This window comes from Montipora capricornis, chromosome 3, assembly GCF_036669925.1.
Source record: "Montipora capricornis isolate CH-2021 chromosome 3, ASM3666992v2, whole genome shotgun sequence".
Taxonomy (NCBI): Eukaryota; Metazoa; Cnidaria; class Anthozoa; order Scleractinia; family Acroporidae; genus Montipora; species Montipora capricornis.
The window spans coordinates 47615160-47638188 of record NC_090885.1 but is presented as its reverse complement, the minus strand read 5'-3'; the positions used below and the strand labels follow the sequence as shown (position 1 = coordinate 47638188).

At 40.7% G+C, this 23029-nt stretch overlaps 1 protein-coding gene across 1 annotated transcript in view; it reads right to left on the bottom strand.

Annotated features, from left to right (window-relative positions):
* LOC138043305 (WD repeat-containing protein 1-like) overlaps positions 1–23029 on the bottom strand; it is a 42827-nt gene that overhangs the window by 4598 nt on the left and 15200 nt on the right. The window contains exons 8-13 of the mRNA XM_068889523.1: positions 17500–17591; positions 11755–11896; positions 5417–5498; positions 5001–5157; positions 4096–4180; positions 3040–3150 (exon numbers count right to left, since the gene is read on the bottom strand). Coding sequence (XP_068745624.1) covers positions 3040–3150; positions 4096–4180; positions 5001–5157; positions 5417–5498; positions 11755–11896; positions 17500–17591 — 669 coding nt within the window. The remainder of the gene's footprint in view (positions 1–3039; positions 3151–4095; positions 4181–5000; positions 5158–5416; positions 5499–11754; positions 11897–17499; positions 17592–23029) is intronic.

Sequence of the window (23029 nt, the reverse complement as noted above, 5' to 3'; positions counted from 1 at the left end):
TCTTGAGAGATAACCTTACCACAAAGGAAAACCGCAAGCAATCTGGACACTGACATGTCAGAGGAGAAAGAAAATGAAGCAGTGGACCAGGATCAGCCATCTCAGCAGTTCAAGGGAGTGTCTTCCCCATAGATACCCTCCATCAGTAAAAAAAAAAGAGAGCATTAGCATTGTTTACAGGTAACAAAGTGCCCGAAAGAGGATGTCAGCGATGCTGACGTTGCGTTTGCGCATATGTTTTAAAATAACTGAAAAAATACCAGAAGGATATGCTAAAGAGATGCTAAAATTGAAATTCAAGCAAGTCTGTTAAAAATACCAGAAGGATATGCTAAAGAGATGCTAAAATTGAAATTCAAGCAAGTCTGTTAAAGTGCTACTACGATGAAAAAAAATCAGTTTTCGTTTTTCTTCATATTTCGAAAGTTCTTGCGTTGCACCGTTGGAGTTCTTCACGTCAGGGGCCCCATTCTGGGACTCTTAATATTTGGAAGTGTGCTCTTCTGAGAGTTTTCTTTGCGAACAAGGCTTTATCATGTTATTCTCTACTGGAAAGGCATCATCTCCAGCTGGATAAAAGACACTGGCTTGTTGGTGTAACTTCTATCAAAAGACTTGTCTGTTGACTCATGAAGAAATCTGAGATGGGGTAAGCAAAGAGAGCCACTGACTGGCGCTTTCCAAAACAGACTGTTTTTAAGTATGCCACCATCACTTATTCTGCCTTGGCAGCCCATGTCAGCAAATATATATTTGTAATCTGCATCTACAACTGCCAGCAAAACAACACTAAAGCAGCCCTTGTAATAATAAAATTCAGAACAGAGTTGCTTGGATGGGGAATTCGTAAATGTTATACGACCATGAAATAGCTGTCCTATTTTCGATCACTCCTCTGGGGCACTTGAAGTAATCATCGTTGGGAACCTGAAAGACAGCTTGACACACTTCTGAAACAATGAAAGATAAGTAAGGTATACTGATTCTAAACTGATTTTAGGGGCTGGAAAATGACTCTCCTATAGCCAAAAACCTCAAGGTCACTGCTAGACCTTCTCCCGGTGGTATTGCCTGTCTCACGTTGGGATGTTTCTTTTCCATTAATGGTGTCACTTTGTCAAGGTCTTAAGAATTTTAAGGCAGATTAGCAAAAAATTAATAAATTTTGCCATTGTTACGGTAACTAATTACCTGCAGAAACATAACCTCGATATTTCGACAATTCCACTGTACTTGTTTATTAAGTAAGGAAGTGTTTTCGTGTCCATCCGTAAGTATCTACTGTAATTGTTGTCGTCTTTGTCATTTTTAAGCCTCAGCTCCTCCAACAACAATCTTCAAAACAGGGTTTAAGTAAAAATCATCAGATTGAGCAACGAAAGGCAAAAAATGAGAAAAGTGCTGGCAAACCCACTTTTCTCGCATTTCAAGCAGTTTGGAGAGGACATTGCAGGAGTGGTCATGCACAAGGACAAGACGGGAGGTGCTTGCACAAAACGTGTTTGAAGCGAGGGTCACAAATCCGCACAAAGGCGTTTGGTCACTTTGCGTTGAGGGAAGCCAAGGCCCAGCAGGACCTTCGAAACAGGGTTGAAGTAAAAATTATCAGATCGAGCCATGAAAGGACAAAAATGAGAAAAGCACTGGCAGGCCCACTTTTCTCGTAACTATCTCCTGTAAGTGTCATCGTCTTCGAGCTTCAGCTCCTCCAACAACTGCCTATAAACCCCTCCCTCTGTTACACCCCCAGTCCTCCAGAGTCACATTGTAAGTGATCTGTGAAATCATGTCGTGCGTGTGTAAATAGCAAGTCATGTGGTAGGCCTTTCAGTTTGTAAGCTTGTCACATGCAACAAAATTGTAGCATGTAAATCGGCCCTTACCTTCAAAAGGCTTCGTAACCTTTCCTTGGAGGTCACATGGCCTTTTTTGGGGGCAATTTTCAGGAATTGTGAGACAAATCCGCTTTAACCTGAGTGTTTGGGGTGTCGATAGACCTAAACGAGGAGATGCTAGCCTATATGTAGTGAAAGCTTTGTGCGTTTACTTTTTTGTTTACCTCAAAATTTACTATCTGTTTTAGACTTGCTGACAAGTAGAGCGCACAGAGCGTGAAGGCATAGAGCCAAACCGGAAACGAAAAGCGAACAACTTTAAAAACTCTATATCTGTATGAAAGACCATGCCTGCAAGGGATCATAGGTACGTTGAAAACTCAGCCAAACAGGACACAAATTAATAGTTTCCCAACAATTAGAAAGATACGAAAGTCTGGGTGAGAAGTAAGTGATTTTCACCCCAATAAACACAATTTCACACTTTTTAGGAATGTTACAAGAATGGGTACGGTGATCATGCCACTCATCTTTACTTATACTACTCACCAACACAAAAACCAAAATAATGAGCAAATTAAAGACGTTCTTAACTGACTCTCAGCCTAATTGTAGGTCCGTTCTTGGTGGGTTCTTAAAATTTGAGGTTAATCTCAGCCTGAACGTTCTCACAAGAAGGGTTCTTATTAAAATAAAAAAGAACAGTGTAGTCATGTGCAGCTTTCAAATAGCTGGGTCTTCCTTCACGGGCTTCTGTCAACATCATGTAAAGATGTTTGAAGAACAAATTTTAGAAGAAGACTGTTGTCAAATTAATTTTTAAAAAAAACTTAATTTTGATAGCAGTAAGTAGAGCATTGCTCGCCTTACATACAAGTAATGGAACTTTGTCGCGAATCCCACGATCACCGAGGATACAGGTAAGCCCTGTTGGTAAGGGCAATTTGATAAATCGGTGAGCCCCAAAAATACATCGGTAGTAGAATTAGTAATGTCCCTGATGGTTTCTTTTGAGGGGTATATAAAGCCGTGCGAGGACAATGAGCCCAACAACATACTTAATTAAATCCTCTGAGTCTTCAGTAAGGAGAATGTTCAATGCCCTGGCATGTAAAATTAGAGGTTGTTTCATAAAGAAAATCAGCAGGTTGGGTTTCAAAATAAAAACAGTTTCCCTAAAATGAAAATAATGCAGGACATGTACCGAGATTCCTCCGACGGCAACCTCCGTCTGTCCAGGATTCACAGCTGCACACTGAGGCTCATAATCAACAGGCAGAGAAAACACAGGATGACCATCCCGCAAAACAGCAATCTGTGAAAAGATCAAAACGAAAAAGCAGCTAAAATCTATTGCATAATGATGCAATCAAACTTTTCATTCAAAAAAAATATTTTTCAACTAAACAAGTCTTAACGTAGCTTTAGTTGTGTAATTTTGGCATTTCAGATATTCCTATGGGTCACGCACGCACATGTAAAATCGTGATTTTGGGCCACCTGCCTCTGCGGCCCCACAATTAAAACCTCGTGTTGTGCCTGCCCTTCAGTTTTTGGGGCCTACGATGCAGGTGAGTCCAAAACCGCTATTTTACAGGGGTATGGAGGGTCCCCCAGATCCGTGTTCAAAAAGCATGTGGTGCCCATTCCCAGCTGTAGGATTGTCACGCCTGTCACGCCTGACACTGACACATCTGGCAAGGCTCAAACGGCTCCCCAAAACCGTCCCAGCCCCCCTCTCGCAGGCGCTAGCCTATTGAACAAGGGACCTTCTGTGTAGGCAAGGGGAGAAAAAAGGAAAGAGAAGGAGCTTAAAGAGTCTAATCTTCTTGCGCTGGAGCACTAATTGGGACACTGTGAATTGAAATTAACAAATTAATGCAAATCAAATTTTGGTTCTTGAGGACAGAGGAAGACCGGAGTACCCGGAGAAAAACCCCTTGGTGCAGAGTAGGGAATGGAATCTGGCCACATTGGTGAGAGGCGAATACACAATGCCTGTTTCAGCAGCCATGCCAACTGTGACAGGCACGACGGCCGGGAATGGACACCACATGCTTTTTAAACACAGATTTGGGGGACCCTCCGCACACATGTAAAAAAAGAGGTTTTGAGCTCACCTGCCTCGCAGGCCCCAAAAAGTGGCGGTCATGATGCAAGGTTTTTAGGGCCAGAGAAGCAGGTGGCCCAAAACCGCTATTTTTCATGTGTGTTTACAGTTATTCACTTCTCACTTAACTGAATGGCAATTTGCACTTACCTCATTGATACAAGGCACAACTACAAGACCATCTTTTCCACCTGCAATACCCTTTGGCTCACTCCCCAATCCTACACTATGAGAACTAAAAACGAGCAATGCAGGCTTCAGAATTAATTATATTTTTCCCTTATGTTGTGAAATGATGAAGGAAAATAAAAAGTGGATTCCCAAAATTTTTATCACAACAGTCTCATTCTCCAGTCTTGCTATTTGTGTTTTTTACATGTGTCAGAGGCAGGAGCTGACCACTATGAATTTGTGAAGTCGATGGAGACGTTGTGTTGATTAGCTAAGAGGCACTATAACTGTTTTAAAAATGAACGGTCATAGAAAACAATGACTTCAATGAGACTAAAGGGAGTGGTAGACTCCAGCTCAGGCATGAGCTCCTGTCAGAGGAGTACAATTAAATACAATTGCTTCTTGACTGTGACAAAAAATTAGACAATTTATAACACATTTGACCAAAATTGGAAAACTACTCCAATAAATGGTACAAATGGATGACACTGCCTTGGACGTTGAAACCAATTATTGTGTGTATTGACAGTGTCTTAGTAGCGCTTTCATATGGGGAACGTTTCAGTGTTGTGCCTTTTTGCCTTGTGTTGAGAAGCACTGAATGTTGTCTTGGCTGTGGGATAGGCAAAGAATCCATTAGCCTTGTTGAACATGGAGATAGGCTACGGGTGGTATAACTTACGCAGGGTTTTTTTGTGAAAAAACTGTAAACTGAATGTGCAGTGAACTTTAGATGTAGGAGCAGAAGTTAACTTGAAAATTTTTGGCAAGCAGGCAGAAGTTGACTGATCAGTAGTAGTTCATAAGAACATAAGGGAGTAAATTCCTGTAATTCAAGATGTTACACAGAGTGGATACTGACCTTCAATTTAAGTACTTACCCATATTGCAGTGTCTTCAGTTCTGTCAGTCGCACAGTGTCATCCATACTACAAGTTGCCAAATAATCATCTCCACACAGAGTCATATCTGTGATTTGATTTGTGTGACCTTTGCCTTTGAACGTGTCAGATGCTCCAGATTCCACATTCCACCTACCTGCACTTTATTAAGGATCTTCATGTGCTAATAATTACGACAACTGGAGAAGGCTTCATTAATACAACCTGTACCTTCCTGACTGCTGAAAAAGGATGTCTGCTTTGAACGAGTCCAAATACTTCATACTACCTTTACGTTTGTGGAGCAAGTTTGACATTTTAATAGATCTAGGGGGCAAAAGCAACCAAATACATGAAGGACATTCGAGGACATTACCACAAAGAGGATGACTAAAAAAGGCTCTGGACAAGGATACAGATGCGTGAATCAAAGCTTCCAGTATACAGAGTAGAGCCATCTGGACTTGATACAAGGGACAAGATATTTTTATTATGACCCTGCAAGAAAAATCAAAGCCATGCTGTGGATAGCTCGTGCCACGCTCTAGAGTGGTTTGCATATTAAAATACACTTCAAAAATCAGTGGCATAGTAACATACAACACAGTCTTCAAAAACGCAAATAAAATCGACGTGTCAATCTGTTTCACTTATTTTGAATTCAAATTAATTATTGAGTTCCTAGGAACTGTAAAATCTTGCAAGGGTGAATAAACATTGTGGTACATAAAATTAGAGATTGAATTCACAGCTCAATAAATGGCCAAGTAGTTTGTCCAAAACAAAAATCGATATCTGTATAAATTTTGTAAAATATAGCCATAAATTATTTCGAGTTTACAAACATTGATGTCACACTTCTTTTGATATTCAGATTTTCCAACTACAGAACAAAAGAAGTCATTTTGTCTACAGCCAATTAGGTTCAGGCCCCAATTGTTCAAAGGCCGTATAACTTTATTTGGTGGATAAGTCACTATCCAACAGTTTCAATCTCTGCAAAGATTAGAGTATTTGCACATCTAAGTGAGGTAAAGTCTGCTACGAGACTGGAAGTCCCATCAGGTCAGCGCTTATCTCCGGTTTCTGTAGCATGAAGCGACTAGGAGTATTTCTACTCCCCCTTGGATGGGATGCTAGTCCATCGCAGGGTTACCCCAAGCATTGGATTTGCCGGTACCCATTTATACACCTGGGTGGAGAGAGGCACCGTCAGAGTAAAGAGTCTTGCCCAAGAACACAACAACAATGTCCCCGGCCAGGACCCGAACCCGGACCACTCGATCCGGAGTCGAGCACACTGACCATGAGGCCACCATGCCTCCCAAGGCGTGTAATATCATTTATTTATTTATTTATTATAGAGCAACGTATGCGACTGTATACTAAGAAGTAAGCAAGCAACACAGGGAGTCCAGTGTGAGCCTTCGAGTAAAAAAATAATACTAACAAAGAAACATCTAAATAAATAAATAAAAAATTAAGAACATATAATCCTATCAGGTCTAGACCTTAAAAGTCCTGGCAATGAACACCGTCCTAAAAAACTAAAAAAACGTTGCGACCTTAAAGGTCCTGTTCAGTGTTCCTGATAACACAACTTTCTGCATCTTCCTTAAGACTTCTGAGCTCCTACTCCCCATCAGCTTGCAAATCGTCACCTCCAACTCTTGTGACCACCCCCTGAGGGCATCAGTGATCATGTTACACTAGTGTATATCATATTCTGGATACTGTTGCTTAAGCTCCCACCAAAGGGGGCCGTACTTGAGGGTCTTGTCTTCTCTTCACCCTTCTTTTCCCAGTTGCTCACCCATGGTACAATCATTTCAAGTGTAATCACTTGTTTGGTATTGTTGATAATTTGGCATCAACTCGGTTGGAAATAACCTCTTGGTGTTCAGCAAACAGCAGCACGTCCCAGGAGGCTGTCACATCCTTTGAGGCATAAAAGTGCATGGGCTTGACTAGCGAGTACCATGGTGATATTTCATTTCTGACTCCCCAATAATGTAGCGTTTCGTAAAACATCACTTTCCACGACAAGATGTGAGCCACACTCTCTTAAGCATTGCCGCATAATGTACAGTTAACTCCACCCTCAGGGCCCTTCTGAGTCTTCTTGTTGGCATATTGCCGTGTCGGTAAAAGCTGTTCATATAATTACATCAAACATGCACTGGGCAGGTTTTCCATTGCATTAGCCACCAGAAGCAGGGATCAGTGCTCAATTCCTGGTCCTCTACCCTGGCTGTGACCAGACCACCTTGCCATCTTTGATTCCTTATTTCCTCCTCTAACTTCTCTACCTGGCACTTGCGTACTTCTGCTCTCATTGGCCGCGGATGCTTGAGATTAAGCTCAACTCTATACTCCTCCGCACACTTCGACGCTTCTTAAACCATAGAGCTTCTGTCAAGCTCATCCGTTCGCTTGTCAAACTCCCATGCCACTTTCATCGCAGGGTCTTCGCTACCATACAGTTTGACTACCACCTTGATCTTCATGGCCTTATACTAAATCTAAACATACCATAGGTCTCTGAATCCCTTGCTCCTGGGTAGGTATAGCAGCGTGTTTGAGCCACAGGATGTCTTCCACCGTTTCTTACTATCATCTTGAAGTCATTTGTTATATGTACAGCTTACCGTACTGAAGATGTACCCCTCAATTGCTGACGTCAGCTTCACGCCCACTTCAGCAACGTCATTTGATGTTCCTATTTTTATATTAGGCGATCTCAATTGTAATAAACTTCGACCCAGCGAACATGAACCGAAGGCCCTACTGGATTTTTGTAACTGCTTTAACCTCACACAGGTTATCAACAAACCAACAAGAAAACCTCGGCTCTCCACGAGTTTATTAGATGTGATACCCACAATAAGTGGTAGTAGCTGCTCACTCAATAAGCAACCACAAACTCATTATTGTGACTCTAAATGTAAAGACCCCCACGCCCCAAACCTATTTATATTACCATGAGGAGCTTCAAAAACTACAGGGAAGCGTTTCTTGAAGATTACCTCAAATGCCCAGTTCGATGATGTCGAAGATAAATTGAACGTGTTTGATGTCCTTTTTAACCAAGTGCTCAACCTACACATGCCCTTTAAAACTATCAAAGCGAGACGTAGACACTGTCAATTTATTGATGATAACATTCGTGCGTTAATGAAAATGAGGAATTATTGGCAAAAACTAGCAAGGTGAACAAACGACCCTGCTGTTTGGTTGGGCTATAAGTGAAGTAACAACTATGACTTGCCCCGAAAACGTTTGTAGAGGATCAGATCACACAAAAAGAAAATGATACTAACACTATGTGGAAGACCATTGGATCATGTATGTCTAAGAAATCAGCAGGCGAAAAGAGCCTTTGTGGAGACGATAGGACCATAGCAAATGAATTCAACCAATTCTTCACTTTAGTGGGAACAACAACACTTGAGAAAATCCAATAACTCGCTAATAAATGCGGATACATCCCTTCACAAGCACCCTCTGCAGATTATCCGATTTAAAGCTTTCCCTCCTCGGAAAGGAACTAGTGCCACCAGAGTCCATCAAAGATCTCGGTGTAACTTTTGACCCTACTCTGCCGTATTCTCTGAAAAGCCTTTTTGGGACGAGAATAAAGTATGTATGTATGTATGTATGTATGTATGTATGTATGTATGTATGTATGTATGTATGTATGTATGTATGTATGTATGTATGTATGTATGTATGTATGTATGTATGTATGTATGTATGTATGTATGTATGTATGTATGTATGTACGTACGTACGTATGTATGTATGATAACCACATCTTAGTGACACTTTCATCTTGCATGAGCAAATTAGCTCAGATAAATCGAGCAAAGCAGACATTTAACCCCAACCTATTAGTGACAATCATAAATGCGCTTGTTTTTAGTAGATTATACTACTGCTCTTCAGTCTGGTCTAACACCTCTACCCATAAAGTGCAAAAATTACTACTCATCCAGAACTTCGCAGCTCACATAATAACTGGTGCAAGGAAATTTTAAAACATAATTCTATTACTCAAAAACTTGGGATGGCTCCCCGTAAAAAAACAGCTTATCTTCACGATGTTATCTTTGCTTTAAGTGTATGACAGGCTGTGCCCGACTTACCTGATGTCAAAGTTTGTAACTAGAGGACAGATATCTGACCCATAACAAGAAATCCCCAACCACTTAACATTATTTTATGTAAAACCGCTGCTGATCAGAGGAAATTTCAGTACCAGATAGTAAACGTATGGAATTCATTAGATAAAGATTTAACTGTGCAAAGGTTCAGTAAACTTTAAGAGAAATCTTCAAGCAAAGAATGGAATTCATTTCGACTTGCCTGATGTCAAAGTTTGTAACTAGAGGACAGATATCTGACCCATAACAAGAAATCCCCAACAGCTTAACATTATTTTATGTAAACCTGCTGCTGGTCAGAGGAAATTTCAGTACCAGATAGTAAACTTATGGAATTCATTAGATAAAGATTTAACTGTGCAAAGGTTCAGTAAACTTTAAGAGAAATCTTCAAGCAAAGAATGGAATTCATTTCGACTTGCCTGATGTCAAAGTTTGTAACTAGAGGACAGATATCTGACCCATAACAAGAAATCCCCAACAGCTTAACATTATTTTATGTAAACCTGCTGCTGGTCAGAGGAAATTTCAGTACCAGATAGTAAACTTATGGAATTCATTAGATAAAAATTTAACGGTGCAAAGGTTCAGTAAACTTTAAGAAAAATCTTCAAGCAAAGAATGATGCTCGAAGAGTTTTTAAAACAATAATAGTCTTGCACTTTCTAATTAATTTTAATGTATTTTTATTGTTTTTTATTTTATTATCATTGTATTGTTCACTAAAAAACCCATTTTGGGATTGTACAATAATATTTCATTCATTAATTCATAACAGAAAAGCCTGCAAGCAATCAAACTCTGCAGGCGTAAACACTGCTTAGGCTCGGCTCTGGACCTGTGGCTAGAGACTAAAGTATCTTCTGGACGATTAGGGCAGTCCCAATGACTGTGGAGGCCAGCATTCCTCTCACACAAATCTGGAACCTAAGATCTTTCAAAAAACCAAACACCAACCAACTGTACAACCTTCATTGACACCCGAATTCAGTGCTCGAAATTACATTTTGGGTCTGGTCGTCCATAGCACAAGTAGGGTTAAAATTTACTGGTCCATCAGCAAAACAACTGGTCACTATTATCATTTTCTTTTCTTTTAATGTATGTCATTTGTGTCTGAAAGTTAATAAATGAAACTGCAATCAATTAAACACAACCATAGTATTTATTTACCCGTAAAAAGGTAAAGCTAAAGTCTGCTACGAGCCTAGAAGGCCCACCAGGCGGCACTCAGACCTTTGAAACAAAAACCTGCCATACTGTATCACACAGTGCATTTTGTTTCAAGTAGAACCAATAATTCGGCAAGAGAATGCCTAGTACTTTTTGCCTGTTCGTTTTTGAAATCTTTGGCAATTCTTCCTTTGTTCCGAGGATTTTAGAACTTTTTGGTACAGTACAAAAAAAAAATTACCTGTATTTCTCTGAGAGTGATAACTTTACTCGTCCAGAGGACTAGTAGGGAAGAAAACTACTTGTTTTCAGAATTTTTTACTTGTCTTGGACAAGTGGATGACCGTTAAGTTTGAGCACTGCCCAATGCATCTTTTTTATTTCCTTTTAGTTATTTTCTCATCTTCTTTGGTCAGCATGTTTCTATCCCAAGGAAACAAGAAACCAACAAACGTCCACTCCTTAGCTGATGGATCCATCTTATGTGTTGTCTCAACACTCCTATCCCACCAGATCTCCACATTCCCATTCTCCAACATCCTCACCTCATCTGGAACCTCCTTATACCACACATCAAGACACTTCACACCATACTCCTGACAAAGCTCACAAAGTACATGGTCAACTCCACTTGATCATGCCTCCTCTATTGCTCCCTCTGTGCAAAACAAGGACAACCACTCACCACATGCCAAACTCACTCAACTTGACATATCCAGACAGACCACGTTCTTCGTCCATGACACATTCATACTCACTGATCAGTCCCCTTCTGCCATCCTTCCTCTCCATGTACAACCTCACTACATGTAAACTCCCCATCCTGTGGAAAACCCCAAACATTGTCCTCTTCCTTGCCTTCATATCCATGGCCCTCAGTTCCTGATCACTCCAATTCCAAATCCCTTCACTGCACCTCACCACATGCATTTATCGCCCTAATCAAATTCCCACCGCACAACTTCAACCTAACCACCAGTTTCACCCTCCCCAAATACTCCAGCTTCACCTTCTTCTTCATCTCCTTCTGCATAAGAGCTGCACCCTCTGGCACACCCAAGTACTCATACCCATTCTCATCAACTCCATGCACATATCTTTGCTGACCAACCTCACTGTCTGGACAAGTGAGTCCACCTGGACTCACCATAGACTCACCATAGACCTTCAAATCATGTACAAACAGCAGGTGAGTGATGATGCCACACCCATTCCCAAGATTGTAACCGGCTTTTACCTTCCTCAGCACAAGTGTTAATGACAATACAAAAAGAAGCAGTGACAAGCTGTCCCCTTGAAATATCCATTGCTGGTGTTCACTACCCCCAATTTATTATTATCATTATTATTGTTATTATAATTATTATTGTTATTATTATTATTATTATCAGCAGCATCATCATCATCACATTTACTACCTTAATAATCCTCATGGGAGAAGAGGGATTATTTGTATCCAAGTAGTTAATGTTCCCAGAGAGTGAAACTGTGAGAAGATAATCTCCCTGCCATAGGCATCCAAGCTGCTGATCGTCAACTGTGTCGCCAAATGTAAACACACTGAAAAAAAGGAAATCACTTTTACTCCCAAAACCTTTGCTGAAGGTTTGATTAGGTTAAGTCAAGAGCAGGGACCAGAGAATACAGGAAGAATGATGCAAGTGGAGACAAATTGCCAAAATGTGAAGCAGTTGGATCTGAACTATGTCTCTTGAACAGGCAACCAAAATTATTTGATGGGTAACCCTTTTGCTGCAATGAGTAATTAAAACACTACGTCAATTTACTGGAGGGTAGGTGCCGTAAAGGTAGCAAGAGAGGAGGAACACTCTCCTCAGCAGCAAGGTGGTCACCATGACAACTGAGCCACAGTCCACCTCCCATGGCACCCGTCAACACATCACTGAGACCAGTGTCTGGAATGTATACTCACCCTAAAACATGGGAGGGAGGGAAAAGCGAATGGCAATGCCCCCGCAAACCTCCCTGGAGTCCCACAAGATATCACAGGAGAAACCGCTGCATTGGCTTGGTTTTAACTTTGCCTAAATGATATTTAGCCTCATTTAAAACACTACAACAATTTACTGGAGGGTAGGTGCTGTAAAGGTAGCAAGAGAGGAGGAACACTCTCCTCAGCAGCAAAGAGGTCACCATGGCAACCAAGCCACAGTCTACCTCCCACGGATATCCACCAAGCAAGCAGGTGCTTGGAGAGAGGAGGGTCTGTGGACCAGAGACCATCCTTACCCCCAAAAAAACACCCCAAGTACTAATACCCACAGCCCCAGCAAGACGTGTGGGGCAAAGCAGCAGGCCAAGCCTGACAAGGCAGATGCACTGGCTGCTACATGCAGTTGCAATGACAATGGCAGTATGCAAAGGACAAGGCAAACCAAAAACGGCCAACATCTTCAGTAGCAGTATCAGCAATACCACAGGCAATATGCAGCAACAGCCAATACTGAAAGGCAAACCTGCTGATCGGCAGGCAAGCATGTGGTAGTCTGTAATAGGTGAGAGGAACCTGGTGATCCTTGAGTCTGCTTGATCCAATGCAGGACATGTTGCAACTGCAGGCAGTCAACCAATGGGTCAGGAAGCTGCATGCAACTGCAAGGTCAATATGCATGGAACAGACAGCGGATAAATAAATCTTGATCGAAGCTGAGCAAAGTGAAGAGGAGAGATGGCTAGCAAACAAGCAAAGGGTCCACTCATTAGCAGGACACAGAGAACCACTAGGGTGGAGCCAAAAGGACAAAAATTGACAAAACGAAGCTGTCCATATTTGTAAGTACCGTGCATAGAGGGAGCCAAACCCAGGGTCACCATGGCAAAGCAGTCCTGTTCTAGGCTTGGCAAGTTAAAATCTCCCACAAGTGAGGCGGGTTGACTGTGGCATGAGGAGCCAGATGACGAAAGGCCTGCCAATTAAAATGAGACAAGGCATCAGGGACCTTGTTGTCAGTAGCAGCAACATGCTGAGCAGTAAAAATGAAATTATGCTTAGCAGCTGTCATCAGAAGTGAGCGGAGGAGATGCATAACATCAGGGGTTGAAGATATACGAGAGTTTCAAATGTACACCACAGATTCGTAGTCAAAACGGAAAAGCACAACTTGTCTTAACCAGGAGGAACCCCAAACAGAGCAGAGTCAACAATGGGAAAGATGTCCTTGTACGCAATAGACGAGGACTGGCTTTTGCCAAAGACTGCGCCAAACACCAGAGACCCAGAGGCATCACTGAACATCTCCAAATTGACTGGGGAAAAAGGCCGGGGTAAACCCAAAAGTACCCGAGCCACCACTGCAGATCTTTCTTAAATTCAGTGCTGACACGGATGGGATGGTCATCTCGGTGGAAATGTCAGAGCAGATTTATCATGCGGCATAGAAAGGCACGACCAGGCCAAACCACTTTAGCAGCGTGGTGAAGATGGCCGCCGATAAGGGATTGGAGCTGTCTTTTGGTACACCACCGATACGAAGCCCAATGATGGAGAAGATTAAGGAGAGAATCTATTTTGTCAGTCAGCAGACGGGCCAATTGGTTGATAAAGTCAAGTTCGATGCCCAGGGTAACCAAGCAAGTGGTAGGACCCACCTTCTTTGCAGGGTGAAGGGGTAAGCCAAGAGCCGTACAAACTGAAGAAGAAACGGACACACTCCAAAATGAAATGCTTAATGAATTACATGGATAAGGCGAAAACAAAAGGATGAACGGAAACCCAATGGCAAAACAGTTACTATAGCTTCTTGCTATTGGGGCTTGGGGATCTGATTGGTCTGGTTGGAAGAACAAACAGAGCAGCGATGCACAAAGCGGCACTTGCTAGAGGGCGCTACGCAAAAACCATTATTCCAAGACTTGCAAGCAATTGCTGAGGAACTCCCACTTGGTTTCCGTGAAGGAATGTCGTAACGCTAGAATCGAGCAGCAGCTGCATGTTCGTGAAACGCTCTATCATAAGTCAACCAGGTGTTGCCTTAGAATTGGCAGTACGTGCGTAAGACCAAAAGCTTATATAGAGTTAAATCGGGCCATCTGGAAGGGAACATATTATTATTAACAAAGCAATGAACCGACATATGCCCACCCACGCCAGGAGAAGATGGTAATTGTGCAATGGAACTTGCAAACTGGGGCCTGGAAAGGAAAAACTGGTTGTTGCTGAAGGCATAGCGGCCGAAGAGGATGAAATCATGGTTTGATCATTGAGGCGTCCTGAGTCAAGGGGCCGGCAAATTGCCTTGACGATGGAAGCAGTTAACGATTCCAGAGATAAACCAGGGCCCGAAGATTAACCAGGTGCAATACTAGCTGAGCCTGCGGAGGAAGAACTTGACAGTTCTGGACTGACGGGAGAAAGATCAAAGTTTGAGTTTTCTGGGTTGGTGGCCATGTCATTATAAGCCCTCAAACTGTTGCGCGTTGTGTGTTTCGGCGGCATAAACTCTCTATAAGCGAAGAAATAGGAAGTACAGTACCGTGCAAAAGTAATAAGAGCGAATTTCGACAAAATTCGTGCTTTGTTCTCATCGAAATTTGTCAAAAATTCGTCCAAGATTCGCTGGAAATTTCGCACATTTGGCATGCGAAATTTCATGGAAGTCGACCAATTTCATAAGATAGAATGAAATTTCGCTCAGGGCTTCGAAAAATCGGAGAGGGGGAAATTTCAAACAAGTGAAATATCAACCATCTGTAAACAACCACGCATCAAACCCAGGCTCTCTCTGTTCTCAAATGAAAAGAATCTGTGACTTGATAAAGGCCTTTGCTGCTTCATTCAACTTCCTTGGCAGTTCTCATCTAGCAAAATTCTCTGTAGATCCAGTAAGCGTGATCTTTCCAACAACTCTAGCAACACTTGGATAACTTACTGATAAGCTTTCAGTCATCAATTCCTTGAATATCGCTACAGGATAAAGACCTTGCCCAAGAAGAGATTCAATTTGCTTTCGAGTATAAGTCGTCACTTTTGGCATGATTGCTCATGAAAGAATAATAATCTCACATGAAAGTGATTGTTATGAGTATCAATAAGTACCGGTTCCAATTGATATTATAATTAGAAAACATATGCTAATTTGAAATAAAATCTTCAGCGGATTGGTAAATGTCTTTTATTGGAAGATCATAATAAGGTCCTCAGGTCCAATTTTGTAGCCCGTCTTGCAACATACGGCCTGTAATGGCACAGTTATCCGACATTAAAAAAATATAAACAAGTCAAGCATCCTTGACGTCTGCTTCGATCAAGCAAGCAATCGACGAGGCCTTAGCAACAGTTACCACGGAAAAACCTCGCTTTTGAGCTAAGTGCAGAATTATAAACAAGTCAAAATATACACTGGGTTGCCTATGGTACGTGTTACAGAAAATCATAAGGCACTGAATTGTGTGGTATTGAACTACAGCATTCCAGTCTCTGAAGAATAACAAATAAAAGAGAAGCGAGAAACATTGGCTTCTGGGCTGACATGTTGATAATTTTCAAGTTCCCTCACAACTTCTTTTCCCCACAAGTTTAAGCATGCCCTCTGAGCATCTGACAGCTTTGTAATACCAAAGTTCACTGAAGTTAACCCTGTCCGGTGGGGTTAGTATTTGGATGGGAGACCAAAACAATATACCCCTCATAAAACAGAAGCATCCCACTGAAAATGCTATTAACGCTAACAAATGCGAACTCAGCAAGGTACAGACTTTGTTAGCTTGCTTTATGCAAAACAAGAACATCATTCTAAAAGCTTATTCTACCCAAAAAGTAGGTTCTAGAGGTAATTTTGAGAAGGGAAAATCAAGGTTACGCGGCAGACGGCAAATACAAAGTCACGATTTAATTAACTTAACACACCAGAAAGATGCTAACCTCATTTTGACAAGAAAATGCTTTACTATTGCCATAAAAACTATCCAGTTAAGCTCGCATATCATAAAACAAAGTCATGATAATTCATAAAGGCCACCTTTTCCAGCGAACAATTTTTTGAAACAAACAACATATTTGCTATTAGAGGAAAAACCCCTTCTATTTCATTACGTGCGTGAAGAGAAGAAACTCAATCGTGTCAAATATGCGCAATATTGCAACAAACTAAAATTTCAGGATCAAACCATTTCCATGAAGAACCTTTTCCTTGAACAATGAAGCACAAAATAGACGACAAGCTTTCTTTCAAATAGTTCTTGGCTGTTACATTTCCAACTATTTTTTTTACCTGAAGACTGTGCAGAGTTGATCACAGATCCACGTAAGGTGTTCGATTCGTTCAATCGTTCTCTGTCTTTGTTGAACTCATAAGTTACCAGAGAATTTTCCATTTGGTTTCAGTGTTCTACATAACAGCACACTTGGTAAAATATTATTTTAGAAATGTGATAGATTGTTGTCAAAGTCTATTACTCGTCGCTTTTGAGATTCCAGGTGTTGGTTTTTCACCGCCTGGCTAGTTTATCCAACTGACTTTCCATTATTGAGCTCCATAAGGGTATATTTTGTTTAAGGATCCACTAAAACGCCATTCGTGTTACATGACTTTCGACGCCATTGCAGCCTTAGTTAATGATTCTACTGTGTCCTCCAGAGAAATCTACGCATTTCCACTACCCTCTCGATCCTAAGAAAATAAGCGCAGAAGGCTCTATGCACAAACACACCACTTACCAGGGGAGTGACAGGCAAGACTTTAACTGACACGGAAAAAAAAATAAAACGAACAAATCCCACCCACTTTTCGACTGGGATTGCCATATTGGCAACCCAGTAACAATAGTTGCGTTGAAATATATCTGAAAATTAACTTCCTTCGAAATATCGCACAATTTCTTCAAATTTTGTCGAAGTTTGCTCTCATTACTTTTGCACAGTACTGTAGTGCTTGCCTTCTGTAGAAAATGGGCCATGAAGCAAATGAAGAACCCGGTTTTTCAGAGACCAAAAAGTTTAATTAAAAGCAAGCCAGAAAGCAACAAGGTAACTCAAGCCAAAGCACATGGCAGTGCCTCTGCACACCTCCCTGGAGTCCCCCCAGATATCAGAGGAGAAACCGCTGCATTGGCTTGGTTTTAACTTAGCCTAAATGATATTTAGCCTCATCAAACCGGTGACCAATGAAAATAATGATAACAATGGCACTGAAATGAAAACTTACGTGTTGGCAGTGTTTGCTTCAATGTCCCAGATTTTTGCTGTTTTGTCTGCTGAGGCACTGAGAATTTGCTTGCTATCACTACTCCAAGACAACTAAAACAAATAACGGCAGAATACTCTGAGTTCACAGAGAGCGGGTAAAAGCGAAGAACAGCTCACCTCCACTGACAGTCGGCCGACTGTCGCCCGATAGATTACCAACACCGTATCTCAAAGTCTCTTCTTGGCAACACTGAGGGGCTATATCTTAATTTACAAATTAACCACAACTTGGATCAATCTAAGAAGGCATCTTCCACATCTGGGGCCTGTTGCTTGAAACCTGAGTAGCCCTAACCATTTGTTAAGAACTATCAAAATCTATGTTTCCATGGTATTTAACCCTGGTTAGCCCTAACCATACCTTAAGGAACACAGGCCTGTATTGTAAAATTACAATGGCAAGAAGAAATCTCTCTTAATCCAAAGAACAATAAATACCAGTACATCTTAATAACCAAGTTTGAGGTCCATACTGTTAAATTATGGAAAGAGTTTTTCCTGTTAATTTATGGTGCAAACACCATAAATCAATGAGAAAAAACAAGGATCCGTAATTTTACAGTACAGACCGAGAAAACTAGGTAAGATGTTTACTATATCTCTGTGGTAATCAGCCACGCGGGAAAGGAATCTAGTTGAAGAAGAACCCAATCTTCTTGGTTGTTTGAAACAGTTTTACATGTTTATGTAATGGAAATGACATGAAAAACTTGCTAGAGAGTGTTTTAAAGAAATTAAAAACACTCGGCTACACCTCATGTTTTTAAACCCTGATGAAACACTGTTGCTCGTTTTTTAAACATTACTATAAATTTATGGACTGTACAGCAGGCCATACTGTTGAATACGGCCTGATGATTATTTTAGTACATCACAGAGCGTGTACTATCTGAGATAAATACTTATTGTTCTTAGTATTATTGTCACCAGAACATTGTTTAATTGCCTAGCTCCCACCAGTCTCCCATAGCTCAGTGGTTGGGTATCCTAACTACAATTATTGGAAGGTTAGGGGTTGAATTCCTGCAAAGGAGAATCCGATTTTCTCCAAGTGTTCCCAAGACACAAATGGAAGGTTAAAGGGCTGACATCCCATGAAACTCTTGATTTTTAGGGCCTATCTCTATAAAATAATTAATTTACTGTACCACTAAGCTGAATTTTTTTACAAATTCCAAATTGGGTCTTTACTGGTATCCCTCAAAAGTGAAAAAAACTATTTAAGTCTTTAGTGTGTGTTTCCGGGAACATCCATGGGAATAACTGCAATAAGTACATCTTTTGCATTTTACTCTGCCTTCCTTGGTTTCTCAAGAAATTGATGAGAGTATAGCACAATGAAAGCCGCCTGAGGGAGAACACATCAACTGAGGATGTTTCTTTAATTAAGAAAACTTGCTCCGCTTACCATTAGGATCATGTCATATGTTTTGTTTAGGGGTGATGTTTGTACGCTTATAACTTAATTTAGTATAATTCTAAAACAGTGGAAAGTGTTAAACGTGCCCGCTGATTGGCTACTCAAAGTCCAGATATTAGTCTGGCAGCATCTGTATTTCCGTGGGCATTTTTTGCTGAAAGCAATCCACTGCTTTAGATATGTTGAGGGAACCCTAAGGAACAGGAAAATACATGTTGCCAGTTTTACAACCTACTCTGGGGCTTTTTAGGGGATGTTTTAGAAACCCCTCTTTCGACCACGCATGAAGACGAGGCTACAGAATAAAACACACTCTAACTTCGTTTATTATTGACAATTTGTTGCCAAAATAGCAGGAGAGACACTAATCGATGTTACCGTTCATATCATGAACACATACGTAACCACTTTTTGTCACATAATTGGTCACGTGACTGAATGAGCATGGAAGTAAGGTTAGTTAACAAAAATAGCTTTTGACCTTTTGACAATACTATTAATGCTCCATAACTACATTAACATGAAAAATACTAATTTTAGGTCAAACTGCTCCACTTTTGCTGTTACATGTGGGTCACGTTAACTTCAACAGTATCAAAACGAGGCTTTCAGTGGCTAATCTAGAGAACTAGATTAACACGTTTTTTAATTACTTTTATTGTGATTGAAAGTGGAAATTTCCCTCATAGTGAGTACTATAACTTCTTTTTCTTCTAGAAGCAGCAGATAAATCGTGTTCAGTCTACACGTCAGCGACATCATCATGATCATCATCCTCTTCTTTATTATTTATTTCTCTCATCAGAATCGTCATCAAGCACATTTTTACATTACTCTCTATTGTCTGAGCATCCACAAAGATCATTGCAGTTAAGTTCATTCTTTTTACACTGGCAGCGATTTGTGGAACTGTCTACAACTACAACTGAGACTTTCATTTGCACCTCTGTATGCTGACCATTCTGATTGACACCAGTGTCATTGTGTTCATGTACATCTACAGGTAACTTCTTTGAAATATCCGTCAGGGTACTTTTGCGGGAGCAGCGAAGTAGTGTTCCATTGGCTGCAGACACTCACCTTGGTACCACGAAAAACTCATAGGTATGCGCAGCTTCTTTGATATATCAATGTTTAGTCGACTTTTGTATACGAAGATCATTCTCACAAACAAATTCCTATCTTTGCTCAGCTCTACAGTCTTGTTGTCAACTCTTACTTTAATTTTTTTCCCTGCAGTCTTCCAAGTGGAGAGCTTTTGCTTCTTCATGGGGTCCCAGAGGTTGACTTTTTGTCCTTTTGTCTGCTCTTCTACAAATCTGTGGACTAGTCTTTCCCCATAATACTTTGCTCGCAGAGATCCTCCTTGACATTTTCTGGAATCACATCTTTCGTTACCAGGTTGAATTATGTGTCACTTTCCTGATCAAATGGATTGGCAAAACTTTCCATTGTAGTCAGTAGTTTCTCTAAACTTTTCTCTTCGCGACTATAAACGCATCAGTTGTAAGAGCATGATGATGACAGCTTTCCCTAGAAAAAGATTGAAAGTCCTGCCATGCTTTGGCTTGCACTAATAAGTGGGAAAGTTCAGGAGCTATCAAAAAATCTTTACTCAAGCGTTTGGGGTTCAAGGTGATCCCAACTAATCCACCTGGCACTTCTTCATCTTCCAATTGAGATGCTCAAGAGCATTGTCAGCTCCAACTTCACAAAATACAGTGACCTGGTTCTTGTTCACGACCCAGTTTCACTGAGGAATTCTTCATAACTTTCGGGGTCTGACTTTGGCTAGACTCCCATTTCTTCTAAGGTGCAGGGGGTAATTTAGGCAATCATACACAAAGAAATACTTCGTGAACGATTGAAGCACAGACAGATGTAGAAGCCAGTCTCCTGTTCTAACTGGCGATATAAATAACATCATGTCCATAACCATTATCATATACTTGCAAAACACCAAATCAAATGCCTTCATCTCGTAATGACATCTGAAGACTGGATGGTTTCAACCATCTCAGCATGCACCTTCTGCACCTCACTCTTTACAATTTGGACACAAGCCGTGGCGAGATCTTAAAATTTCCAGAGACATTCTAGAAGTTCTCGCTCTTAACGGAAAAAATCTGGTACATGACAAACAGAGCTTAAAGTGTAACCATGTGAGATGCTTGACCTCTTTTGACATGATTACAATCGACTATTTGCTTCACAGTTGTAGGGCCATATAAGTCAGCCTCACTCCAGCAAAGATCAATGCCGCTGTCTTCGATAAATCCCCCAATTGTTCAGAGTTGCGCCATGAGAATGCGCAACTCACCAGGATGAAGAATCAAGTGTTCAAGATCTTTCCGGCCCATCTGGACCTTTTTCATCTGTTGATAGAGGCCCATATCTAAAGTGATAACAGTCTTCCTTTCAGGACCCACAATTTTGTTTTGATGGCCTTTGCCAGCATCAAAATTGTAAGCAAGGTCTTTATGGTAATGACAAGTGTGGAATGATGTAAGATTTTTCTTTTGTTTACAAATTCTGAGCAGCTACTAGCCAGTAGCTCAGATTTAAATTCTCTTAATTTTGGGTTGTCCTAGTTCCATTCAGTTACGCAGATCTTTGTCAGGAAATATGTCTTCTGATCAAAAAGGAAAGAGAATTAGGAGGTCCAATTGCTTACTCTACAGTGTCTTTACGGTGTGAACTGTAAGACTGTCAAAAGGATCTTAAGGATAGCCTTGTTGAGAGTATTGCATACTTCTTCCTCCTGTATTAATGTCCAAAACAACAATCTGGCCTCATTTTCATGCTAAAGTTTACGTGAACCTCTCGTAACAGCAAAAGTGGAGTAGTTTAAACTAAAAATTAACATTTTTCGTGTTGTTTAAGTTTTATGAAATAGTAAAAATAATGTCGAAAGTCCTCGAAAGGTCAAAAGCTATTTTTGTAAACTAACCTCGCTTCCATGCTCATTCAGTCATGTGACAAACACTGGTTACGTATGTGTCCATGATATCAACGATAACGATTTACGTCTCTCCTGCTATTTTGGCGACGATTTGTCAATAATAAACAAAGTTAGGGTGTGTTTTATTCCGTAGCCTCGTTTTCATGCGAGGTCTAACAAGGGTTTCTAAAACAACCCCTATAAAACCTCAAAGCAGGTTGCAAAGCTGGCAACATGTATTTTCCTGTTCCCTAGAGTCCCCTCGACATATCTAAAGCAGTGGCTTGCTTTCAGCAAAAAATGCCCACAGGACTTTCATTTCATACATATGCGCCCACACTATATCCTTTGCTATTCAACTCTGAGCAATTTCAGCGGAATTTGCGCCCGAAAATGTTGTGATCTTTGCAGGAATAAATGAGTTAAAATCATCTTTTTGTGCTATACTATCTCACTGTTTTAGTATAATTATACTAAAACAACTATTCACCTCAGTGTCAGTGGCTAGTGGTGGATATTTACCTTGCCGCTTCGCAGCTCAGAAAAATATCCACCACTAGGTAAATGAATCAAGGAATTGTTGGCACTTGCTTGTTGTTTAGGATTCCGATGCTCTTACAGAACATACTGTAGCTTAATCAGAAATATTTATGATGCCACGCCTTTTGATCTTCATGGAGGAAACATGTTTACCACTTCAAACTACATTGGATGTCAGTTCTGTGGGTGGCGTATCTTATATGATAGGACTGTATGGCTAATTCAAAGCACTACCTAATCCCCATGGGACTGGTTAGTTTGGAGCATTTGCAGGCCCACTGAAGAAAAACGTCACTTCCATCATCAAGGTTTCAAAGGAGTCTAACCAGTAAAAGCAGAGGACCAAATGCATTTTTTATTAAATTTTGGCCTTTCAGAAGAACATTGGTAACTGGCGATAAAGTCATTAAATGTACAGTTCCTGGTGATGAAATGAGATCAGAGTTTATTCACCTCATTTATGCATATCAATTGCATTACAGGTCCCGTTTAAAATTACTAAATACTAGCTACTGTAAAAACTGATTACAGAATTTGTGCAAAATTTTCTTTTGTTCTAGACACCTTTGAACAAAAATTTCAACTTCT